General features: G+C 41.8%; 1 protein-coding gene across 3 annotated transcripts in view; it reads right to left on the reverse strand.

Annotated features, from left to right (window-relative positions):
* The window catches only part of IL22RA2 (interleukin 22 receptor subunit alpha 2), a 29824-nt gene extending 8531 nt beyond the window's left edge, over positions 1-21293 (reverse strand). For 2 of the 3 annotated variants that reach the window (XM_032160046.1, XM_032160036.2), the window contains exons 1-4: positions 21063-21293; positions 9278-9403; positions 5933-6068; positions 2496-2674 (exon numbers count right to left, since the gene is read on the reverse strand). In XM_032160046.1, coding sequence (XP_032015937.1) covers positions 2496-2674; positions 5933-6068; positions 9278-9338 — 376 coding nt within the window. In that variant the 5' untranslated portion in view covers positions 9339-9403; positions 21063-21293. Of the gene's footprint in view, positions 1-2495; positions 2675-4344; positions 4441-5932; positions 6069-9277; positions 9404-21062 lie in introns of all 3 variants that reach the window. The other variant, XM_032160028.2, reaches the window with a different exon arrangement.
* Positions 21294-24647: the final 3354 nt, after the last annotated feature.

Consider the following 24647-nt stretch of genomic DNA (forward strand, 5'->3'; position numbering starts at 1 on the left):
TATTATTATTTGGCCACAAAAAGGAATGAAGTACTGATACATACTACAATCTGAATGAACTTTGAAAACATGTTAAGTGAAAGAAGCCAGTCAGAAAAATCATGTATATATGAGTCTATCTAGAACAGGGAACTCTATAGAGACAGAAAGATTAGTAGTTGCCAGGGCTGAGGGCTAAGGGAATGGCGAGACTGGAAGGTGATAGCCAAAGGGTATGGAGTTGCTTTTTGAGGTGATAAAAATGTTCTAAAATTGACTGTGAGTGATGGTTGTACATATTTGTGAATATAGTAAAAACCATTAAACTGTATGCTATATGCTTAAAATATAAGCTGTGTGAATTATATCTCAATAAGGCTGTTTAAAAAAATCTAAGTGGATGCAGTGACCATCTATTTCCCCAGTGTCCTATAGTTGCTCTATGGGCTCTTGAACAAAATAGTTGCATGATGGAGGCTATATATAGACTTAACAATATGGATCTCCTCTTACCAAAGTTGGTCTGACCTGCAGAGTGTCCAACTTTCCAGTAAGGAAAATCAATGTTGAACCCCTAGTATAGTGCCATATTCCAGGGGCTCTCATCTTCCATCTCGTTGCAGGTAGGTTTATTTTTGTTCCCTTCCAAAAGGGAGGGAGCAAGAGACATTGGTTATAGTTTTTCTTTATTGCTGGGTATAGATTCTGGTTACAGATTTTGTTTATAGATTTTTATTTACTGCCTCAATGCTTTTCTTAGCAGACCTCTCACCACCCCAGGGACCACACATACACCCATAGATGTAGTCAATGCCTTATTCATGAGCATAGTACTCCACAATACATTGCTTATGACAAAGAACTTAAGTTAATGTGAAAGGAGTGAAGCAAGGTCTCAAGACCCATAGGACAAATATATATTTGTCACTCAGAAATCCATGACTTTATAGGAAGGTGAAATGGAGAATTGAAAACTCAGTTTGAGAGACGTCTTGTGAATTGGCGTATGAATTGGTAAATGCTCCAACTGGTAAATGCTTCACTAAGCCTAGGGCCAATATATGGTGCTATTTCTTCCATAGACAGAATTCACTGGTCTAGGATACAAGAAGTAGAAGTGAGAGGGGCAACTCCGACTGTTACCCGTAGTGAACAACTCATGACATGTTTTTGTTTCCCATATGCTTGGCCTTGAATTCTTCCGGTTTATAACAAAAATGATTTCCAAAAATTGGAAGTCGAGGCTCTCTCCTGACCATTTGGAGCACCTCGTGCCATTTAACTAACAAAAAGAAAATGAGGTTCTTATATTGTCTAGGGTGATTCATTCTGATTTTCAAGGCATAACACAGTTATAAATACAATGGGGTCAGGTGGAAGAATTCTTGGTAGCCTCTGGTGTGCCTCTTAGAGCTTCTCTATTCAGTGATTAAAAATTAATGTAAGGTTAGGTCGAGCTGAGACAGGAAACACCAAAAGGACTCAAACTCCTCATGGACAAAGAGCTGAAGTGCTGGCTGAAAAGAAAGTGAACGTTGAGTTTATAATGAAGGAAGAAGTCATAAATATTAACTACAGCTTCATGACTAGTTGCAATTATGAGGATTGTGGTAAATATCTTTATTTTCTTTCTTGTTCTATTTATGCACATCTTTATACATTAAACCCCTTCTCTCTCTCTCTCTCTCTGTTTCTTTTCTCTACTATTTTATCCAATGTCTGTTGGTAATGGTTAATTTTATCACCTATATCTTAGATTATATTATTCTACGATTGTGACTAAACTAAAAGAGGAATAAATATCATTCAGGATGGATACTGAGAAAGCACTTTTGGGCTGCCTTTTTGGGGAGGTGACTAAAAGTCTTAAGTTCCTCAACAGAAAATTCCTCTAATGAGTATTTTCATGAACTTAACCCTCATGTCTGGGGAAGGACTAGGGCACTATGAAAAATTCTGCTGTCTAAAAATACTTTTTTGGGGTCTGGGCATGGTGGCTCACACCCATAATCCCAGCACTTTGGGAGGCCAAGGGGGGCGGATCACCTGAGGTCAGGAGTTTGAGACCAGCCTGGCCAACATGGTGAAACCCCATCTCTACTAAAAATACAAAAATTAGCCAGGGGTGGTGGCAAACACTTGTAATCCTAGCTACTCGGGAGGCTGAGGCTGGAGAATCACTTGAACCTGGGAGGCAGAGACACACACACACACACACAAAAGGTAACAAATTGATGGAGTGGAGGCTCTGCAGTCAGATGTAGCAAATTTGAACCCTGACTTGGATAATACAGGTCATGAGATTGGAGCAATGACTAAAGCCTCTACATCTTGATGTTCTGGGCTAGAAAATTAGGATAATAAAAGCTATCTCCTAGAGCTGTTCTGAGAATTAGACCAGATGAGATAATGATGTAGAGACCTCAGCAAAGCACAAGGCCTGGTCACTAGCCGTGCTCCGGGAGGGCTGTCCAAAAGCAGGAAGAACAAGGGCAAAGAAACTCCATGGAACTCACTTTCCCACCAGGGAGTGAACCGCGGCGTCATGCTCCATTCTGAGTAGCTCCCAGCCGAGGCTGCCCTCACCCTCCCGTAATAAGGTTCCTGTATGTCTGAGGTTTCACTGGTAAGGTCACAAAAAAGTTCTTGAGTACCCCAACAGTCTTCTTTATTTTTCCATTGTCTCTGTCCATATCTGTACAGGGAAAAGGCAAAGATCTGAGTTTCTTTTCTCCACTCAAGGAGTCTTCAGTATTTTCAGACTAATAATTCTTAATACCTGATTCTAGTAGCAACACCACCATGATAGCTTATGGCTACTCTTCAGAATCTTTTAAAAAAATTCCTTCTTATTAACTATCTCAGTCCATTTTCTGTTGCTATAACTGAATACCCGAGACTGGGTAATTTATAAAGAAAAGGAATTTATTTCTTACAGTTTTGGAGGCTAGGAAGTCTAATGCCTAGGAGCCACATCTGGTGAGGGCGTTCTTGCTGGTGGGGACTCTCTGCAGAGACTTAAGGTGGCAGAGGATGTCACAGGGATTCAAGAGAGATGGCATATATACATATATATATATACACACACACACATATATGTATATTATGCGTATATATACGTATATACATATATATATACACATATATGTAAAACAGAACGACTTTTGTGATAACTAGCCCACTTCCTCAATAACACGTTAATTCGTTAATCCATCAATGGATGAATCCATTCATGGGGCAGAATCCTCATGACCCAATCATCTCCCCAAAGTCCCACCTCTCAACATTGCTGCACTGGGGATCAAGTTTCCAACACATGAACTTTTGGGGGACACATAGAAACCACAGCATTACCTAAAGCGCTGTCTTGCTGGAAGATAAACATCCCTGACACTCTCTGTATCACTAACATAAGGGTTTTAATTTATTTTTTAATACTTGGCAAAATGTTCTTTCTGGTGTGTGGACTGACTTCCATTTTTGAATACTCACTCTCCACATCCTTAATGCTCTGTGGTTTTGGCTGTTTGTGGTTTTTCTCCACTTCTCATCAGCTTGCTGTTGAGTAATGTGGCTGATTCTGAGAAGTTGCTACCACTTTTCATCTCAGGTGTTGCTTACCCAACATACATGACTAATCTCTTTATTGAAAATTGACAGGAACTTTTAGTGAGGACTATATATGGAGCCCTGTAATTAGGGGTTGGGAGATGGGGAGGGAAACCCATGAAAAAAGGTAGTGAGGCAAGAGGCAGAGAAGTTGACTCAGCCTGAGGCCACAGGATGGTGTAATAGTCAAAGGGAAGATTCACGCTTTGTTTCCTTACCTGCCATAAATCAGACCAGTGCAACAAAGTGATGGGGAACAGAGAATGAATTGGAGTCTGGGGAGAAAGGTTTCCCAAAATATTTATTGAAAGACTTGACATCTAGCTTTCTAGACACATAATAAGGAAGATCGATGGTATCTGTATTCAGTAATCTACATGGTGACAGAAGTTTCATTCTATCACAATTAAAGCAGAACCACAACAAGTATTGAGTATAATTTGATGTTTTAAAATTATTATTTATTTATATAAGTCTTTAACTTAGCTGTAATGACAGACTTCTCTTTTAAAATAATATCTCATTGTTTATCCTATTCTAAATGTGAGGGATATAACAGTATTACAGCCCATGAACTGGATACACCAAAGTGAAAGTTTTCAAAATTATAAATTTGTCTTGTGCTGTTGAAACTCCCTTAGAGACAGGAATGGATTCCGGTATTCTGGGGTCTGAAATTTATATAATCTTGGTCCATTTAGTGTTTCTATAACAGAACACCTGAGGCTAGGTAATTGATAAGGAAAAGAGGTTTACTTAGCCCATGTTCTGCAGCCTGGGAAGTTACAAGAAGTGTGCTGCCAGCATCCACTTGGCTTCTGGTGAGAGCTTTTCATGCTGCATGAGAACATGCTGGAGAAGGTCAATGGGGAAAACAGATCCCGTGAAGAGGCCAAACTCAAGGGGCATCCTGGCTTTACAACAACCACTCTCATAGAAACATTTCCATGACAAATTCAGTCTTGCAAGAGTGAGAACTCACTCAACTGCAGCAATAATGGTACCAAGCCATTCATGAGCACTCCATCCCCATGACCCAAACACCTCCTACGAGGCCCTACTTCCAACACCACCACACTAAGGATCAAATTTCAACATGAATTTTGGTGGAGACAAACTCAAACCATAGCAGCTTGGGAGTCCTCTTTAGGAAAAGATTTATAAATATAAAATCCTTGCATTGGGGTCCTGAAGTTTAATCTTCATTAGATTCATGGTAAAACAGTTTCTAATCTTCTTAGTACTTCGGACCACAAATAGGTCCACTTTTGACCTAGTTATACTGCTCAAGGGGAAGTATAAAAAGAGTACCAATCTTTACTTCCTACATGCTGAAATTATCTCCAGTGACGCACATGTCTACTTTTGTAATGGAGAAACGTTCATTGTAAAGATTTGTAAATTTTACAATCACTACATAAAATATGTAGAGAGAAGTAGCAGCGGTTAAAGATGGAGATGCTTCTGGGGATATTCCTTCTGAAATTAATTAGCAGGAAAATCTGACCTAGGACCTACCCCATGCTGGAGAGACATGGATGAATTTATGGGATAAAAATTGCTATTTTGGCCATAGCTGCATTTGATTTTCTGAATTTCTAGTGAAAAACCATGAAAGCTAAACTGTAATATCTCCCGTCTCACTGTCAGGAGACAGGATTGAACCTCAACCCCCCTCACCCCCCAGAAATATATGAGTGGAAAAACCTGACATTTTCAAGTCAGGAGTGTTTGTTTTCAAGCCTTGAGCCAGGAAAGGAGTAGATTATATCTGAGTTTTGGCAGTGATCCAGCAGGAGTAGCCTGAGGATCACACAAGAGGAACATGCAGCAGCGTGTTCCAGTTTGTGTTCATGCTTACGAGAGTCATTAGTTTTTGAAAGGAATTTTCTAAATAGTAAATCCACTCTGACAGTGACTTTTAAATTAAAACCTTATTTTACACACTCACCTCCATGTTTGACACAACTTCTTTTTCAACTACCGATAGTTTCACTCACTGAGTCCTTGCTATGTGCTAAATAAGTTGCTTCCAACATTCGCTTGACAAATCTGTACTGAGAACCCACCATGTGCCAGGCTCCACTATGGAGGCGAAGGCTGAGCCTGTGAGGTCTTGGTGCAGATCTAGGGCTGAAGTATCTGCCCAATGCACTGCATACCATCATGTATTTTGAGTCCCCAGGCAGCCTTCAGGGGAGACAAGTCACTGCTATCCTGACCTTGGCTTCTTCTCAACCCCTCTGAAACTGAACAAAAGCTCTGATCCTAACACTCCATTGCATTCTAGAACATGTTATCCCAGTGCCATCTCTATCAGCTGAAGGAGGCTCAATTTACTTACATTTTGTACTGCACAAAATAGACACTGCTGTTGCCAGTAAGTGACCTCCCAGGCTTCCATTGCAAAATGTTGTGAAAATTTCGGGACTGAAATTGTACCCTCTGAGGCTTCAGAGACTCATGCGCTGGCTGAGTTCCTAAGATAATAAGAGAAGGAAGAACATTGAACGTTGCTTGGAGCACTGTTGTTCCCAGCAGTAGTTTTCAATGGAATACCTGCATCAGGATTCCCTAACGTAGTTGCTCTAAGTGCAGATAGTAGAGGTGGAGCCCAGAAATCAACATTTTGAATCTTCAATGCAATGATTTTGATGCATGCTAAAGTCTCAGAATGATGAGTTCCAGATCATAAACATGTACATGATATCTTCCCACCCTATTTCCAAGGCTGTGGGGGAAGTAAATTGCAGTAAAAAAAATATTGGTCTTATTTTATTTCCAAATAGTGATGGAATATAATGACTGAGATGAAGGACCCACACTAAGACCACCAACCATCTTCTTAGGAACCACTATATTGGTACTACTCAAGCAAAATTTGCTAGGGACCAATTCTGGTTCCAGGACCTCAGCCCAGCACTCAGTCCCTCCTTTCGCAGGTTCTTGCTCCATCTCTGGGTCCTGCTTCCGGGTAGGTCTGCCTTTGCAGTCCCACTCCTGAATGGCTGTATTTACCTGCCTGCATCCTGGCTCCAAGTATCCAAGCATAATCCCTCAGATGAAATGGCCATGCTAATGAGGAAAACTGCCCAAGACCCTGCTGGGAGGCTAGTGTTTCAGGGACTAATCATGGCATGGGATGGGATAATTTTGCACTGGCATGACGTGTGCTTTCTTCCTCAAATCATGCAACATAGGTGGTACAACCTCACTTGCCTTTAGTCGTATGGAGGCAAGAGAACTTTGGCAAAATTTTATTTAGGGTTCAAGGTTTTTTATAAGGGATAAGAAGTTGGGCAGAAGGAGAAGGAATCAGGAAGCATATCTTTTTTTTTTTTTAGACGGAGTTTCACTCTTGTCACTCTGGCTAGAGTGGAGTGGCATGATCTCAGCTCACTGCAACCTCTACCTCCCGGATTCAAGTGATTCTCCTGCCTCAGCCTCCTGAGTAGCTGGGATTACAGGTGCCCACCACCACGTCTGGCTAATTTCTTGTATTTTTAGTAGAGACAGGATTTCGCCATGTTGGGCAGGCTGGTCTTGAACTCCTGACCTCAAGTGATCTGCCTGCCTCGGCCTCCCAAAGTGCTGGGATTACAGGCGTGAGCCACTGCACCCGGCCAGGGAGCGTATCTTCTGTTTTCTCCCTGACCTCATCTTCTGTCACCCCGACCCCTGTGTTTGCAGTGTTGACTCCTTCACTTGCTCCACCATGACCCCAATGACTCTGCCTTAGGGCCTCTGCACTGGCCCTTCCCTTTTCCTGGTCTACTCTTCCCCTGGATTTCACATGGCTCATTTCTCCACCTCCTTCAAGTCTTTGCTCAAATGTATCAAGTTATTGAGATGATTAAAAAAATACTCCCAAGCCCATTGGTCTCAGCTCTGAACTTTCAAGATTTGTTATTTTCAAATGAACAAGACTATTTCCTCAGGCCTTTCTTCTTACCAACCAAATAGTGTGAATACTGTTATTTGTTTTTTAATTTGTTTTCACTTTTATTGTTTGGACCACCATCAGTGCATCAAATGGTGTTGTGTTCTTGGAAAGAGTCTATAGCCACAGTTGACTTTGATCACAAAAATCACTGCCTGATCAATCATCTTTAGAACATAAAAATTCCAGAAGTTTTCAGGAGATGACAGGCACAATTTCCTGAAGGTCTGCCTAGAATTGATTTGCTAACATGAAGATAGATGGCTTAATGCCCTTTATCTCTCTGTCTATGGATTTCTTCTCTCATTTTTGTAACATCAGTGCTAACACCACCAACAGTAATAACACTGCACCAGGCACTGAGGGATTTTGTCTGCATTCACTCATTCAATTTGCCCAGCTCTTCTATGAGGAAGGTACTGTGCATTATGGTCTTCCTCTTACAGACTGAAAAAATGAAGCCTTGGAGACCTGAAGGAGATTTCTAGGCAGCAAATGGTGAAGCTGATATTGTACCCAGACAATCTGAGTGCAGAGCCTGCCATTTCCCTCCAGCAGAAAACCAAGAGCAAAGCCTTGGGAGAGAGGAGCTAATGAAAGAGGCAGACCAATTAGAAGCTGAGGCTATAATTTATCTTCTTCCTTCTTCCCTCCTCCTCCTCCTTCTGGCTGCCATTCATCAAACATTGAACATATATGAACATTAACTTATATTAGGCACTATGTTCAAAGCTTTACAACTTGCTTAATTCCCACAACCACCAAGTAAGGTAAATATATTTATTATCACATTCTACAGATGAGGAAGCTGAGGCTTTAAAAAGTTGCATCTCTTACTTGAGGTTACAGGGTTGGTAAGATGCAGAGCCAGGAACATTTTGGTAGCATTTGAATTCCTGCCATATTTTGCTAAATGTGCCCTTGCTGTTACCAAGGACCAGAGTCTTCTCAAATCCAAACATTTCTGGAAGATGAAGGCTTGAATTGCTTTTATGTATTAGTCACTGGACAACTGCACCATCTTGGCAAGTTACTTAAATCGCTTACACTGAGAGGTACCCATCTGTTAACTTGGATTCTTACAGGCTTTCTCAGAAGTATGCGGTGGTAATAAGATGCTCTACACTCCTGCAGTTTCCTCCACGAATACAAGAAGCAAATTCTCACCTGCTGTTTGTGGTCCCTATTCTGTGCCAGGCACTTCTCTAAGCATTTGGCATGTATTAATTCATTTAATCTTCACAGTGCCCTAGAATCCCCATTCTACTAATGAGGAAATTGAGGGTGTTAAGTAAATTTCCCAAGTTTTCCTAGATGGTAAATGGCAGATCTGAAATCCAGACTATGACAGTTTGGCTTAGGAGCCTGTGCTGGTAACCACCATGATATAGTGTTCCTTCAAGGTAAAAGACATTCTAAGGTGAGTGAGAGCTAGAGAGAAAGAGAGAGGGAGAGAGAGGGAGGGAGGGGGAGAGAGAGAGAGACAGAGAGAAATGGATGTATATTTGTTCTGTATGAAGTCTCTGCACCCTCCAGAGAGCCTTTTCTTTAGTGGGTACTCATTAAGTATATGTGAGGTCATTCAAGCTGCAGATAGACACTAACCCCATGCCTGCTGTGATCACTTAGTGACCTCAAAAGCTGCAGCCTTTATAAAGTCCAAAAAAGTACCAGTGCCATTTTTAACAGATCGTTGATCAGACTCAGATGACAAAGCTATGAGCAATTAAAAAGAAACAAAGCACTTACCTGCTACACCAGTAAGGAAGACACTGATGAGGAAACCTAGAAAGCAATGTTTAGGCATCATGGTTGCAAGTGTGACTGTTCAGGCAACCAGTGTTCCCTTTAACCAGCTCAGGACCAAAGAGGAAACTGTAAAATCCACAAACAGACAATCACTCCTGGGTTTAAGGCAGATGGTTCCTTGAAGTAACTACAATTTTATTTCGATACTACATTATATTATTTTATTTTAGGAGAAATATGAAAGTATAAAAATCACTTCAAAAAGCATTTGCTGTCACTTTTATGTGGAAGCTCGTTTTTATTGGGAAGCTCGTTTTTCTTTTGGGGCTTCATTAGCTGCGGAAAGGCAAAACACTGAGGATGGGCAGACCCAAAGGGCAGGGCAGTGCAGGGATTGTGCAAGTGGCAAGCAGGTGAGTGAATGAAACGACTCATGGGGCCTTAAGGGAATCTGGCCCCAGGAGGCGGAGAGGCTGCCAAGGACTAGGACTTGGCTGCCAGGATGATTTTGAGTAATATGCTTGGCAGTTGCAGCTATCGGGACCCCGGCAGTGGTTCAAAGCAAGAGGGGTCTCTCGTTGATTCACTCTTTTCCTCCCTTTTTGGTAGCTCCCCAATTAATCTCCCTGCTATGCCCCATACCCTCCTCCTGCCTCTGGCTCTTCATGGGGCTCCCTGCCACACTCTTCAGCCTTCCCCACTCCATAGTGGTCCTGAGTTCCATTTAGCTAATGCCTCTTCCTCTTCCACTTTCATACCCAGTCTTCAGCAAGCTGGAAAAAGATTTTGAGCCTGTCAAACCACATGATTCCTTAAAAAGATGAATGGGGAAGACATTCCTTTTGAGCTACATTAGATATTTTCACATTGTCTTTGAAATCTGATAGAACCAGCTCATCTGTTCTCTGTCTATGATCCATTATATCATTCTTCTTACCATTTTTTTTTTTACTACATGTGTTTAGAGGTACTAAAATTATACATGAAAGAACAAAAAAGTCATGTTCCATAGTGAGCAGGTCTGTGCAAACCTACCCTTAAAGTCCAAGGAAGCTGAGAGGCCAAAAAAAAGGCTGACATATCCAGTTTCTCAGAAAGAAACATTTAATAGGGACTTATGAACAGAGCCATGTGTGTGTCCTGGACAGTGGCAAGACAATATGGTGGACCCTCATGCCTTTACCCTGTAGACCTGAAGAAGGAATTAAGGAAATCAACTATAACCTAATAGTAGTAGTAATAGAAATTTTAAAATCCTCTTAAAGTTGCTGCAAAATGTGACCCCCCCCCCTTACACTCAAGTTAAAAGGGAATATTAACAACCTGTCTTCTCTCTGTGGACAGTGGACCTTATCTATACTCCCCAAATCCACATTCCTCCAAGTTTATTACAGGCCCAGTGAGTTCCTGCACGACTGCAGAGTCACAAGACTGATAAGTTTAGGTTGCAAGACATGTCTTTCTCAAAATGTAACAAATGGTGTAATGCTGCCTTTGTTTCTTGCTTCTGTATCTCACTTCCTGCCTCATGTAGTTCCCACCTTAAGATGTTTAAAAGTAGGAAAAGCCCTTTGTTCAGGGCTCAGACTTTCTGGACATATGTCCTACTGATCACCTTAATTTAGTAAACTCTCCTGAACCTTTTTCAGTCTCTCCAATCTTTGATTGTCCCACAACATTTCTGGGGGCCAGTCCGGGATTGGAGATGGCAGATTTTCTGTCTCCTTTGCCTGTGGGCTAGAGACCCAGGATGTGGGAAATCTGGGGTCCTTGGTGCCACCGGGAGAGCTTTAGCCCAGAAGGAGAACAGCCCTTCCACATTCTGGAGCCTTCCTCCAACAGTGCAAATGGAACCAGTGGAAAGGGTTGCAGGACAGTCACAGGAACAGCACGTAGACATATGAACCGCGGTAAGGTTTGGGCCCTAAGGCAAGACCTGTCCCATAAGGATGGAAGGGGAGCCTGGTCACCTCCAAGGGCATGACAACTAGTCTGACCCAAGGGGGTTGGGACAATGGGAGAGGCCCGTTGATTCAGATGAAACTCACACCCTTACTGACACCAGACGTAGGTGGGGCTCATGAGTCAGTCAGAAAGGAAAACCATTTTGGGGACAAGGGAGGTGTGTGAAAGTGTGTGAAAGAGATGGTCTCGGGAGAGACCAAGGCGGGGTTGATGTGGTGAGGCACAGATCTCTTAGCGTGGACTGTGTGCTCCCAGGTGAGTGTGGGAAAAACCAGACCTAGGACACTGCATACGGCCCATAGGACCAGGTCCACAGTCACAGCTAGCTATGACAGGAATTAAGGCATGCTCCTGGCTAAGCAGTGTCCAAACCTCCTGTAATAGGACTCAGTCTGGTGGATCCAAGAGTGAAAGTGAGAGTGAAAGCACGGCGTGAGGGAGGAAATGGGAGGAAAAGCGTCAAAGCCTATTCCACTGGAGTGCGTGCTGAAAAACTTTAAAAAAAGGTTTTAATGGTGATTATGGGGTTCAGCTAACTCCACAGAAACTGAGAACCTTTTTTGAGATAAAATAGCCATCTTTTAATGTAGGGTGGCCAGCCGAGGGGACAATAGACAGGGAGATAATTGGCTGAGTGTTTTGGGTGGTCACCAGGCTTGGAGAACAGCCCGGGCACCTGGATCAGTTTCTGTATATTGACTCCTGGCTAAACGTAATTCAGACCCACCCTAAGTGGCTGCAGTCCTGCTTTGAGATCTACTGTAAGATTCTAACGACCAAGACAAAACCAGGAGCAATAGAAAGAAAGTGCAAGGCATCAGAAAAAGAAAAGTCACAGGAAAAGCAGAAAAAACCTGTCCTACAGGCCCCACCTGAAGAGTTAAAAATTCCACTCCCCTATGCACCAATTAATCCACCCCTGGCAAGGCTTAGACAGGAGGCTGCCCCAGCTGCCTCCAGAGGCTCAGACTCAGAAGAAAGCACCCCTCAGGCAACACCATGCAGAGAGGAGCCAGAGCCCTTGCCTGAAAAGCCAAGGGAGGAACTCCAGGGTGATGAGGTCGGCCGCCTTAGGTCGGTCCGTGCCCAAGCAATGCAGGTGCCACTCTGAGAAACATGGGGACAAATTTATTTGAATGCACAGAATGATGTCCAAGGGGGAGAACAGCTCTTCGGTTATCAGCCCTTCTCTACTACTGATCTCTTAAATTGGAGACAACACACTCCCTCCTATACAGAGAAGCCTCAGGCTCTTATAGATCTAACGCAGTCCATTTTCCTAACTCACAATCCTACCTGGGCTGATTGCAAACAATTTCTTCTGTCATTATTTAATATGGAAGAGCGCCATAGAGTTATACAAGCTGCTCTCCAGTGGCTGGAGAAAAATGCACCTGCAGGCACAGGAGATATCAGGCAGTATACACAACAAGCACTCCTGATAGAGGCTGACCCAGGCTGGGACCCTAACCAGGCTCAAGGGCTACAAAGTTTGCAGCGGTATTGAGAGGCACTCCTAAATGGAATAAAGACTGGAGGGAAAAAGGCCACCAATATCGGAAAGGTCTCAGAGGTCTGCCAGAAGCCAGATAAAAGTCCCAGTGAATTTTATGAGAGGCTTTGCGAGGCTTACCGGCTTTACGTGCCACTTGACCCAGAGGCTGCAGGTAATCAGCGTATGGTTAATGTGGCATTTGTAAGCCAGGCGCAAGAAGACATCGGAAGTTAGAAGTGTTTGAAGGCGTGAATATTACCCAGCTTATCCAGGTGGCTACTAAGGTGTTTGTAAATCAGAATGAGGAGGCCAAGAGAAAGCTAGATGGAGAGCTAAGGAAAAGGTAGACTTGCTGGCGGCAGCCTTAGTTGGAAGAGAAACTGGTTTTGTGAGAGGATGTGGTCATGGTCGCGGTCATGATGGAGGACAAACTAGGCAAAACCAGGAAGCTAAGCCAGGACAAGAGGGCCAACCTAGGCTTAAGAGAGATCAATGTGTGAGATGCAAGCAGATGGGACACTAGAAGAATGAATGCCAAATGTTCTGGTGCCCTTGTTAGGAAGAAATTTGCTCCAGAAATTGCAAGCACAAATCTCCTTTACACCAGAAGTGGACATGACTCTAAATCTAGGTCAAAGAAAAGCCATGATAACGACCCTTACTGTCCCAACAACAGAGGAATGGTAATAAGTCGGGTGCCCCACACGGTTGTCACCCTGATGGAGCAGAGGGGGCATCGCTGGCTTTCTAACCCTAGGATGTTAAGATATAAAGGACTTTTGTGTAAAATCCCCTACATAACCTCGGAGACTGTGAATACTCTAAATCCAGCCACACAGCTGCCAGTAGAATGGGTGGAGCATGGAAAGCCCCCATTGTGTGGCCCAGGGTATCACTGTTGTGTGGAAACTGTGGATGAAGTTTTCTCAAGCTGAAAAGACTTAAAGTACTAGACCCTTAAAAGACCCACATGTTAAATACTTGACTGATGGAAGCAGCTTCACATCTAAAGGTTTATCAGATGGGCTGGATATGCAGTGGTAACACTGAATTCAGTAGCTGAAACCTGCCCTCTGCCGGCCTGAACTTTGGCCCAAAGAACTGAGATAATAGCTGTCACTAGGGCATTGCTTTTGGCCAAAGGAAAGTCAGTAAACATCTATACTGACCCAAGGTATGCCTTTGCCACTTTGCATGCCCATGGAGCCATATATAAGGAAAGAGGATTGTTAACTACTGATGGAAAGGAAATCAAAAATAAAAAGGAAATAGAGCAGCTCTTAGAAGCTGTATGGGCTCCAAAAAAGTAGCAGTCATCCATTGCAAAGGGCATCAAACAGGAGGACGTGACAAGGCTAGAGGAAATAGAAAGGTGGACAGAGAAGCCAAAAGAGCTGCAATGACAGCGGTAACTAAGAAGGAAGAGGAAACCCTTACCATGCCCTTATTGCAGCTTCCCTTTACAGAACCCCCTAACTACTCCTCTAATGAAAAGGCTTGGTTTGAACAGGAAAGAGGAAGTTACCAGAAAGGAAGTTGGTGGAAGTTCTCAAACAGGAGGCTCGCCAGCCATCCCAGAAGCAACAGCACCCGGTTCAGAAAACAGTTTCATCAAGGAACACATATGGGAAAAACTGCATTAGAGACTCTTGTAGGACGGCATTTCTATTGCTGAGCCTAACTGCCATCATGCAAGCCATTTATTAGTAATGTTTAACTTGTGCCCCAAACAATCCACAGCAGGGACCAACATGGCCCCCAGGGATTCAAGGAACTGGAGCTACACCCTGTGAAAACCTGCATGTGGACTTTACTGAGCTGCCTCGAGCTGGAGGCTACCAGAACATGCTAGTGTTTGTCTGCACTTTCTTAGGGTGGGTCGAGGCATTTCCCACCAGGACAAAGAAAGCTCAGGAAGTAACCAGAATCTTAATAAAGGACATCATTCCTAGATTTGGACTGCCTCTAAATTTAGGATCAGACAATGGCCCAGCATTTGTGACAGAAATAGTACAACAGCTAACACAGAGGTTAAAAATCAAATAAAAACTGCATACAGCTTATCACCCACAGAGTTCTGGAAAGCTGAAAGAATAAACCGGACACTCAAACAGCTGTTAAAAAAGTTTTGCCGTGAAACTCATCTAGGGTGGGATCAGGTGCTGCCCATGGTCCTTCTCTTAGTCAGGTGCACTCCTACTAAATTAACTGGGTATTCACCCTATAAGATAGTGTTTGGCCGACACCCTGATCATAACTCAGATAAAAGGGATTTAAAAAATTGGGGAATTAACCTTAAGAAGGCAAATGCAAGCCTTAGGTGAGGCCACACAGGAAATGCAAAGGTGGGTAAGAGAAAGAAAGAACACCTGTTAGCCTCACAGATGCAGTACATCCCTTCTAACCTGGAGACACTGTCTGGCTCAAACGATGGAACCCAGCCACTTTAGGGCCTTTATGGGATGGTCCCCATATTGTGAACTTGTCTACTCCCACTGCTGTTAAAGTTGCAGGTATCACACCTTGGGTTCATCATAGCTGGCTGAAACCAGCAGCAGCCACCGCCCAGGACCAGTGGACCAGTCAACAAAACCCAGACCACCCAACATGGCTGATCCTGTGGTGAAACCAAGCCACTGCTGACAAGGACAACTGCCCTGCTCCTACCACACCGGAGGCTGGTTGGTCCATGCACGGCTGAAGCTTGAGGAAACATTGAGCCCTGTTCTAGTCACACAAACAGAAGCTGACTAGTCTATGCATGGCTGAAGCCTGAGGAAGTCAACGATACATAAGTAAATGTAGATTAAACTTACAAACATAGTTATACTCAGTTGTGGTAATTATTTTGCTGTCATGTTATCTTTGCAAATGCTGCCAAGCTTATTGCCCAGAAAGGTGCCCATGCATAGTATAAGTTTAATAATATTAGTAATACTGAAGCCACTGACACTTTCACCTATGGCTATAAAAGGGGACCAGGATGACTGTCATCACTGTATGATAGAAGCCTGGTCTGGAAAAGGTGTGACTAAAACTCTGTTATACCAGACCTACTATGAGTGTACAGGGACTCGTACAGGAACTTGTGTTTATAACCAGACTAGTTACTCGGTCTGTGATCCTGGAAACGGGCAGCCCCAAATATGTTATGACCCAGAGTTCTTGCCCTATGACTTCTTATTTGAAGTCCAAATTTGTTGAACCCCTAACGCCATCATATACAAACTCCACAGAAACTGGGGTCAGTAAACTTGTAAACAAAACGGAAGTATTCACTCAGTCGCGTAAAGGGCCTGTCTCCGTATATTTTGATGCCTGCCAAGCTGCACATCTCAGTAAACTAAATAATATTTAGACCATCTGTAAAAATTTAGGACAAGAAAGAGTCAGCAGCAGAGCCACCAAGGCCATAATAGGAGAGTCCGAAAAAGAGTGCCCTGATTTTGATAATCAGTGGACCACACATGAATTTAATCAGCACCTATACACAGGAAGGGTTGCTCTGTTTGCCAGCCAAGAGGAGAAGACAGGGTACACAACTGGAACATGCTACCCACTCAATCTGACAATACTAAAGCCAAATATGCCTTTCTGGACTAAAGGGCATAAAGGATTACTAAACTTTGATCAGGCGGGAGCTCTCCTAGGACTTGGTATTCCTCTGGTCATCACAAAGAAAACCCAAAGGACTCAAGTTCAACTTAGCCCAATACAACAGTTCAGGTTTTATAAATCTTTCAATGAATACTTTAATCCTGAAGTATCAAAAATTCAAATTCCTCCTATATCAACTGAAAATCTGTTTGTCCAGCTAGCCCAAAGTATTGCTAACAATTTAGGAATTACTTCATGTTATGTATGTGGAGGTACTAATATGGGACACCAGTGGCCCTGGGAAGCCAGAGAATTGATGCCACAAGACAATTTTACCTTGCCTGAATTTGTTACAAAATTCAATGCAAATCCAAGTGTTTGGCTATTAAGGAACCCCATCATTGGAAAATACTGTATCGCCTGTTGGGGCAAGTCCTTTCAGAACCAGGTAGGGGAAATAACTTGCCTAGGTCAACAATATTTTGAAGAATCTGAGAACAGAACACAATGGAGAAGCTTTATAGACAATTCCTCTGTGTCACTTTAATCCCTTTTTGCAGTTCCCAACACTAAATCAATCATGGTACCAATTAGATGCTCCAGCTGTTTGGAGAGCACCTGCAGGGTTATATTGGATCTGTGGAACAAAGGCTTATCAATTACTAACCGATAAATGGACAGGGGCATGTATACTAGGAACAATAAGGCCATTCTTTTTGCTACTCCCCCTGCAGTAAGGGGAAGATCTAAGCTATCTGGTCTATGATGAAGGTAGAAAAAGAGTCAAAAGAAATGTGTTTACAAAAATAAGTACTGAGGAAAAAATAAATACTAACATTAAAAAGGACATTGAAATAGGGGGCTGGAAAGATAATGAATGGCTACCTGAAAGAATTGTCAAATACTACGGACTGGCCACCTGGGCACAAGATGAGTCATGGGGATACTGTACTCCTATTTATATGTCAAACCACATCATAAGGTTGCAAGCGGTTCTGGAAATGATAGTCAATGAAACAGCCCGAGCCTTAGACTTGCTAGCCATACAGGCGACCCAGATGAGAGATGCCATTTATCAGAACAGGTTAGTACTGAATTATCTTTTAGCTTCAGAAGGGGGTTTGTGGAAAACGTAATTTAACGAATTGCTGCTTACAAATTGATAACAATGGAAAAGCTGTCATGGAAATCACTGCCAGGATGCAGAAGTTAGCTCATGTTCCGGTCCAGACATGGTCTGGTTGGAACCCGAGTTCACTCTTTGGAGGATGGTTTTCATGGTTTGGAGGCTTTAAAACTTTAATAATAGGCTTTGTGGCCATAATAGCTGGATGCCTACTGCTTCCCTGTCCCTTGCCACTTCTAATCGGAAACATCCAATCCACCATAGACTCAATGGTAGACAGACATACCACCACCCGAATAACGGCTCTGCAAAAGTACCAACCGGTATCCCAAGATGAGTATGTACCCCCTCAAGAAGAAATAGCTCGCTGTGGTGCTCTTTATTAATCTACATTTGTGTAGAGCACCAAAAGGGGGAAATGAAGAAGGAATTAAGGAAATCAACTATAACCTAATAGTAGTAGTAAAAGAAATTTTAAAATCCTTTTAAAGTTACTACAAAATGTGACCCCCCGCTTACACTCAGGTTAAAAGGGAATATTAACAGCCTGTCTTCTCTCTGTGGACAGTGGACCTTATCTATACTCCCCAACTCCACATTCCTCAAAGTTTATTACAGTCCCAGTGAGTTCCTGCACGACTGCAGGGTCACAAGACTGATAAGTTTAGGTTGCAAGACATGTCTTTCTCAAAATGTAACAAATGTTGTAATGCTGCCTTTGTTTCTTGCTTCTCTAACTCGCTTCCCGCCTCACGTAGTTCCCACCTTAAGATATTTAAAAGTAGGAAAAGCCCTTTGTTTGGGGCTCAGACTAGCTGAGCCAGTGATCACCTTAATTTAATAAACTTTCCTGAACCTTTTTTGGTCTCTTCAGTCTTTGATTATCCCACAACAGACCCAGGGCTTACATACCACCGGGAAAGGGCCTGCGTGATTCAGAAGGGATGTATATGACAATTGAAGTATGATAACATCAAGGTGGTTTTGACGTACAGGCAGGTTTTGACGTACAGGACTTATGACAAGTAAGTGTCCTCATACAAGGAACAATAGATAAACTAGAAATCTTAGAAGCCTTCCTGGAAAAGGATTAATCAGAAGACAACATGGCAGATTAGCATCTAAAAATGAAGTTGCTTTGGCCTCCACAAGTCATAAAGGTTTTTTGTTGTTGTTGTTAAAAAGAGAGACTCTTTAGATCAAAAGGGGAAATGTATACTGGTTTCTATTTTCTCTTGTATAGTCTCTTTCAAGTTCTTGGTAGAATAGCTCCTTTAGTAAGGAATAATGATGGCTGCTAAGCAGTAGCCATCCGTCCACCTATCCAATAACATTTCACAAATATTTGCTGTCCCACCATAAACTAGGAATTAGTCTCAGCAGCAAGGATGCAGCAGCAGATAAGACAGACATTGCCCCTGCCTTCCTTAAGCTTGCTCCTCAAAGGAAAAGTAGAAAATAAGGACCTACAACAGGGTCACATCTTCTATTCATCTAAACTTCTCTGTCTTTTTCTTCTCCTTCTTAAATGGGAGACGAAAAGTTTCAGAAGCCGGCTTGCGAAGCCACTTTGCCTCCCACCCTCCATCACAGCCATTAACCAAGACTAGAATGTAGGAGGGGAAGCGGGTAAAATGAAAGTGCTAAAAGGAGAGGGTTGGGTGCCACTGATGTGGAGGAGGCAGAGTCTTCAAAGAGAAAGGGAAGGATGGCCTTCCGCATCCAGACAGGAGCAGAGGAGTTTTTCTCAAGTGTAGACTCTCCATCCCAACCCCATGACCCAGCACCTGTGAACATTTCTAGACACTCAGGTGCCTGAGACTGTGAGGCCTTGAGTGGAGCTGGGGCCATGCAGGGAAAACCTTATTCCTAATCAAAGGTCTTAGAAGACAGCCTATCAGAAATTTCCCCAGAAACCAGATCCCAGTGGACCAGGCCACTGTCATTTGTCATTTAACAAATTTCAGTTATTGGAGGGCAGTTGCGATGCATGCTTCCTGAGACCAGCCCTACATGGAAAGGTTTGTGCGGATAACACCAGGTTTCCCAGTGCCTCTGTTCTACGGCAGTCTTCTGAATCCAGGCTTGTATCTCCTCCAACTGAAGTTTTTGGTGCTTATAAGGTAGCTTCTGCTTTGAAAGAAGAAACATGCAGCACATTTTATGTTCCCTTTTCACCTCTTCATGCTCCTTAGCTTGCAACCTTCTCAGCATTGTTATTCACTTCCCTGCTAATGTTGCCCACTTCGCATTGACTTTGGTATTTAAATGGGGGATGATAATCTGGGTTTGAACTATTGATGTTCAAAAGCTTCAATACCAATAGACCTCATTTTGAAGCAACAAAATTGCTCCAAGTTCCAGCTAAGAATAAAAGGAAAATATTTAAATTCAAGGTTTTATGATGAGAGCAGCAGAGAATGAAATTGAGGTTTCCACTGGGTCGCTGACTTTGTCAAACAAATGAGGGGAAATTAGGGGAAGTGGGATAAGCAAAACATATTTCAGAACTGAATTCTCCCCAAAACGTGAGCTTTGGTGCTCTGTTAAATTTCACAAACCAGACCAGTTCTGGCACTGTTCAATTAGCTCTAGTTGTGTAATAGAACCTGCATAAAAGCCAACACTGTCAACAAGGCCTCAAGGTAGATGAAAAGATAAAATTCAATTCTAATTTCCCATCAATCTGGAAGCAGAAGAATTTGTACAGAATTGTTTCAAATGAAGTGCTGTTTTGTTTAGGAATTAAGAAAGTTTTAATCACTAGGGGATCTCCGCTCTGCCTCCTTTCAGGCATGAAATGCTGGCTTCATTCCCTGCCCTCCCCCAACCTCAGCCCCACTCCGCAGCAGGGAGAGTCCACCTTGACGGTGACAACGGGTATTTCCATCATCTTGTTGACTCTGGAGAGAACTTGCTTAAGCCCCTGTCTTGAACAGACTTGATTCTCTTCTTCCTTTCTTCTTGTGGCTTCCAGCAGACCAACCATTTATCCAATTAAGGAGTCATTATTCATTATTTTTAGGTGTGATATGGAATTTTGGTTATTATTTTTATTTTTTTTTAGAGCTACCTATTGTAGTACTACAGAGGAAATGGCGTCATGTCTGGGATTTGCTTCAAAATAATACAAAGGCCTGGGAAAGGGGGTGACCATCCATGAGCCAATAATTATTGAAATTGGGCGTCAGGTTTATTATACTCTACTTTTGTATATACTTAAAATTGTTCGTAACAAAGAAAAAAGATTTTTAAAGTTTATCTACAAGATGTGACCAGACACGGTGGCTCACACCTGTAATCTCAGCACTTTGGGAGACGGAGGTGGGTGGATCATTTGAGGTGAGGAGTTCTAGACCAGCCTGGCCAACATGGTGCAACCCCGTCTGTACTAAAAAAATACAAAAATTAGCCAGGTGTGACTATGTGCGCCTGTAATCCCAGCTACTCAGTGGGACTGAGGCAGGAAAATTGCTTGAGTCAAGGAGGTGGGGTTTGCAGTGAGCTGAGATCGTGCCACTGCGCTCCAGTCTGGGCAGCGATAAAGTGAGAGTCCATCTCAAATAAATAAATAAATAAATAAATAAATAAAGTTTACCTACAAGACGCTGTCTTCCTTTTGGTAATTTTAATGCCATTTTAGTGTCAATAATAAGATCTAATAATTATAGGACACCATGTTACGTTTTCCCCATATATTGTCTTTGTTAATCCTCTTATGAAGTCTAGGAGATTGGTATTATTATTCATTTGATGTTACAGATGAAGAAACTGAGACATAGATAGAGAGGTGGAGAGAACTTGACCAGGGCTCATAGCGAGTAGTGGTAAAGTGAGGGCTGAAATCAGATCTGGTTAGCCTCAGGGCCTGGGGAGTATTCTAAAACTCCTCTTGTGTTATTCTTCACTTGTAATAGACATTCCATAAAGGGATAGAATGATGTCAAAGAACATTTGTCCATTGGCTTCTCGAATTGTTTATTCACTCAAACAAATGTTTATTGAGTATCTGTTATATGCCAGGCACTGTGTTAGACATCAGGGATGCAGAAATGAACAAGAGTGCAGAGCCAGCCCTCAGGGAACCAACAGCATTTTCTTCAACCAGGTCTTGGTAGCAAAGGGCTAAGTGTTTCTTACTGTTTTTCAGAAAAGTGTTTAAAAACTGGTGTTCAGTATGACTTTGGTGCTGTCCATTGAAGGGAAGTCAGAGCAACTGTTGTTTCTGCTAGGCCCTTTCCTTCATCCTATGATTTGGTGGGCAGCTGAGCATCTTTTAAAAGTTTCATCATGAATGATAATCTGAACACCACCCTTCTCCCTCTCTGGAAAACTATAGAGCTGTAGAGCCAACGACAGGGAAACAACTTGTTCTTTCTTATTTGCTGGGACCTTAATAACCCCACCGAGTAATATCCATGTCCTTTAAGCAGTTCGGCATTCTGGAAATAATTGGCATGCAAAAATTCAAAATGATTTGTGAACTTGAATTCAGAAAAGAAAAAGAAACATTGTTGTTCAAACACAGGTGATAAGCACAGTGACTAATCTGAGTTTTTGGACTGTGATCACTAATACATTATTTCAAATCTCCACTCATAGGACATAGGGCTTCATGAAGTTAACCTTTCCTGCTCTTCACTCTTATTTTTCTGGATAAAAGATGCTATTGATTTTGCTTTGATTATTCTTTAAAAAATTTTTTTAAATTTATTTCTGAAAACCAAAACATGAAGGAGTGGTAACATTTAAAAAATATTTATTTATTTTTATTTCATATAGCTGTGCAATAGTGCAAGTGGTTTTTGGTTACATGGATGAATTGCACAGTGGTGAAGTCTGAGATATTATTGCACCTCTTACCCGGGTAATGTACATTGTACCCAATATGTAGCTTTGATTATTCTTCACCTAAGGTCACCTTGAAACCCCTACCAGATATCATCAATCATTATGCCCATGCACCAGTATGTTTCTATGTATTGTTTGATCCTGAAAAGATCTTCATGGCATAACCAGAATCCAACTGGTTTTCACCTCCTCCACTGTACCCATTTGGGTAACCTGCTATCATCATCTCTTGTGTGGACTGTGGCCACAGCCTCCTTACTGGTCTGCCTGCCTCTGTCACTGTTCTCTGCATCAGGTGGAGTGTTCCTATTAAATGTCAGAATAGAACATTTTATTCAGAACCCTGTGATGCCTTCCCATCTCACTCAGATTGAAAGTCAACATTTTTACAGTCCCTTACTAAGCCTTATATAACCAGGCCCCGTTACCTCTAAATTTATTTCCTACTGCTCTCCTCCCAACCCATGTTAACTCCCTCCTGGGTGGTCTTTTTGCTGTTTCTCAAACATATCAGGCGCACCCCACATTAGCAAGGTTCCCTCTGCTCCAATGCTCTTCCTGAGATGTCCAGGCTCACTCCCTCACCTCCTTCATATCTGTGCTCAAATATTACCTTATCAGTGAATTCTATGACACCCAAAATAGCAGCACTTCTCTCCACCAGCTGTCCCTGGCACTTTTATCTGTTTGTTTTCCAAAACATTTATCATCATTTGGCAGGCTATATTTTATTTTATTCTTGCTGTCTATCTCCCCAACTAGAATATAAGCTCCACGAGGTCAGGGATGTTATGTGTTTAGTTCACTGCTTTAACTCCAGCACTTAGGACAAGGCTGGGGACACAGTAAGCACTTATCACATGTCTAGTGAATCAATAAAAAGGAATGTGATTTTAGCAACTGCCATGAATTTACAAGAATTAAGCTAAAGGAAGTGGAAGGTGCTTTTCTGCTTTTTATAGTCTGAAGTAGGAGTCCTGAGGGGAAGGGGCTGAGATTCTCTTTACTGTGAGGTTACTATGGTCAGATACTCACGAGCTCAGACACTCATGGGCAACAATGACTTTTGCAAAATCATGCAATGTTGCAGTCAACTCATCAGCTGGATAAATTAATCTGAGTGACCTAGGAATTATCTGCTTCTTAAGGATACATAGATTTCCCTGAGAAATCATCTGGGTGCTTTTGGAAGTTGGGGGCAGAAAATACAGGATAGTATTATTTGACAATTTTCTAATTCTAATTCTTCTATGGTAATTAGTGTGTTTAGATTTTTTTTTTTATCTCATCTAGATTCAGTTTCTACCAAGTATATTTTCTGTAGAAGACTATCCTTTTTATTCATGCCTTTAAATTTATTGGTACAGAGTTGTGCAAGTTATTCCTTTATGATTTATTTAATTCTCCTGTTTCTGTGACTTCCCTTTTATAATTTCCTGTTTTGAGTAATGATTTTCCCCTTCTTTTCTTAGTAAATTGGCTGGTTATTTATCTTCAAATTTCTTTTCAAGGAACTAAATTTTGTAGTTTGGTATTCTACTTAAAAAAAGTCGTGTCTCATTTTTATCTCCTTTACCTTTAAAAATTCCTTTTGTTTTTCTTTTATTTAATTTGTTAGATTTTTCAAAAAACAAAATCTCCTAAGTCAGATATTTGTTTTGTTTGTTTTATTCTTTATTTTATACCAATACAAATTTTTACACTAGGAATTTCTCTGAAATGTATAAGCTCCCTCATTGGCTCTAAAATGTGATGTTTTCTTTTTTCTTTTCTTTTCTTTTTTTTTTTTTTTTTTAGCAATTCTGCAATTTAGATTTCTTTTTCTCACCCACGGGTTTTTAAGGAAAGAATGAAAAGCAAAAATTCCAAATGGAAGGGCTGTTTAATTTTAATTCTCATTGTTGCTTTTTCATGATATCCAGAGAAGAAAAAAGATGCTTGACTTACGTAACCATGCTCAATTTGGAAATACCCTCTCTTTTTGCTTTGATTTCTGGGAGGTGGATTAGCATTTACTATTAGATTCACTATTTAATTTACTCTTTAAGAACAAAGATAAAGTGTAGCCAGACAACTGCTTAGGAGTGTATCAGTCCAACAAGATGTACATGGAGCTCTAAACAAAATTTAAAAATCTTCATGAGCCTTAGAATAAGAAAAATACCTTTTACGTTTTAAAACAGTGACTTAATTTTTTTTTTTTTTTTTACTGTAGCATGTGAGCAGCCACCATAACTAACATTTTGTATTTCTAGCTTCACCTAAGGCTATTTTGGATGTGGCTGCTGGTTTGTCAAAGTTAAATAAAGTGTGACGCATATTGTTCAAAGGCAAGT

Source organism: Hylobates moloch, unplaced genomic scaffold, assembly GCF_009828535.3.
Source record: "Hylobates moloch isolate HMO894 unplaced genomic scaffold, HMol_V3 SCAFFOLD_2, whole genome shotgun sequence".
Taxonomy (NCBI): domain Eukaryota; kingdom Metazoa; phylum Chordata; class Mammalia; order Primates; family Hylobatidae; genus Hylobates; species Hylobates moloch.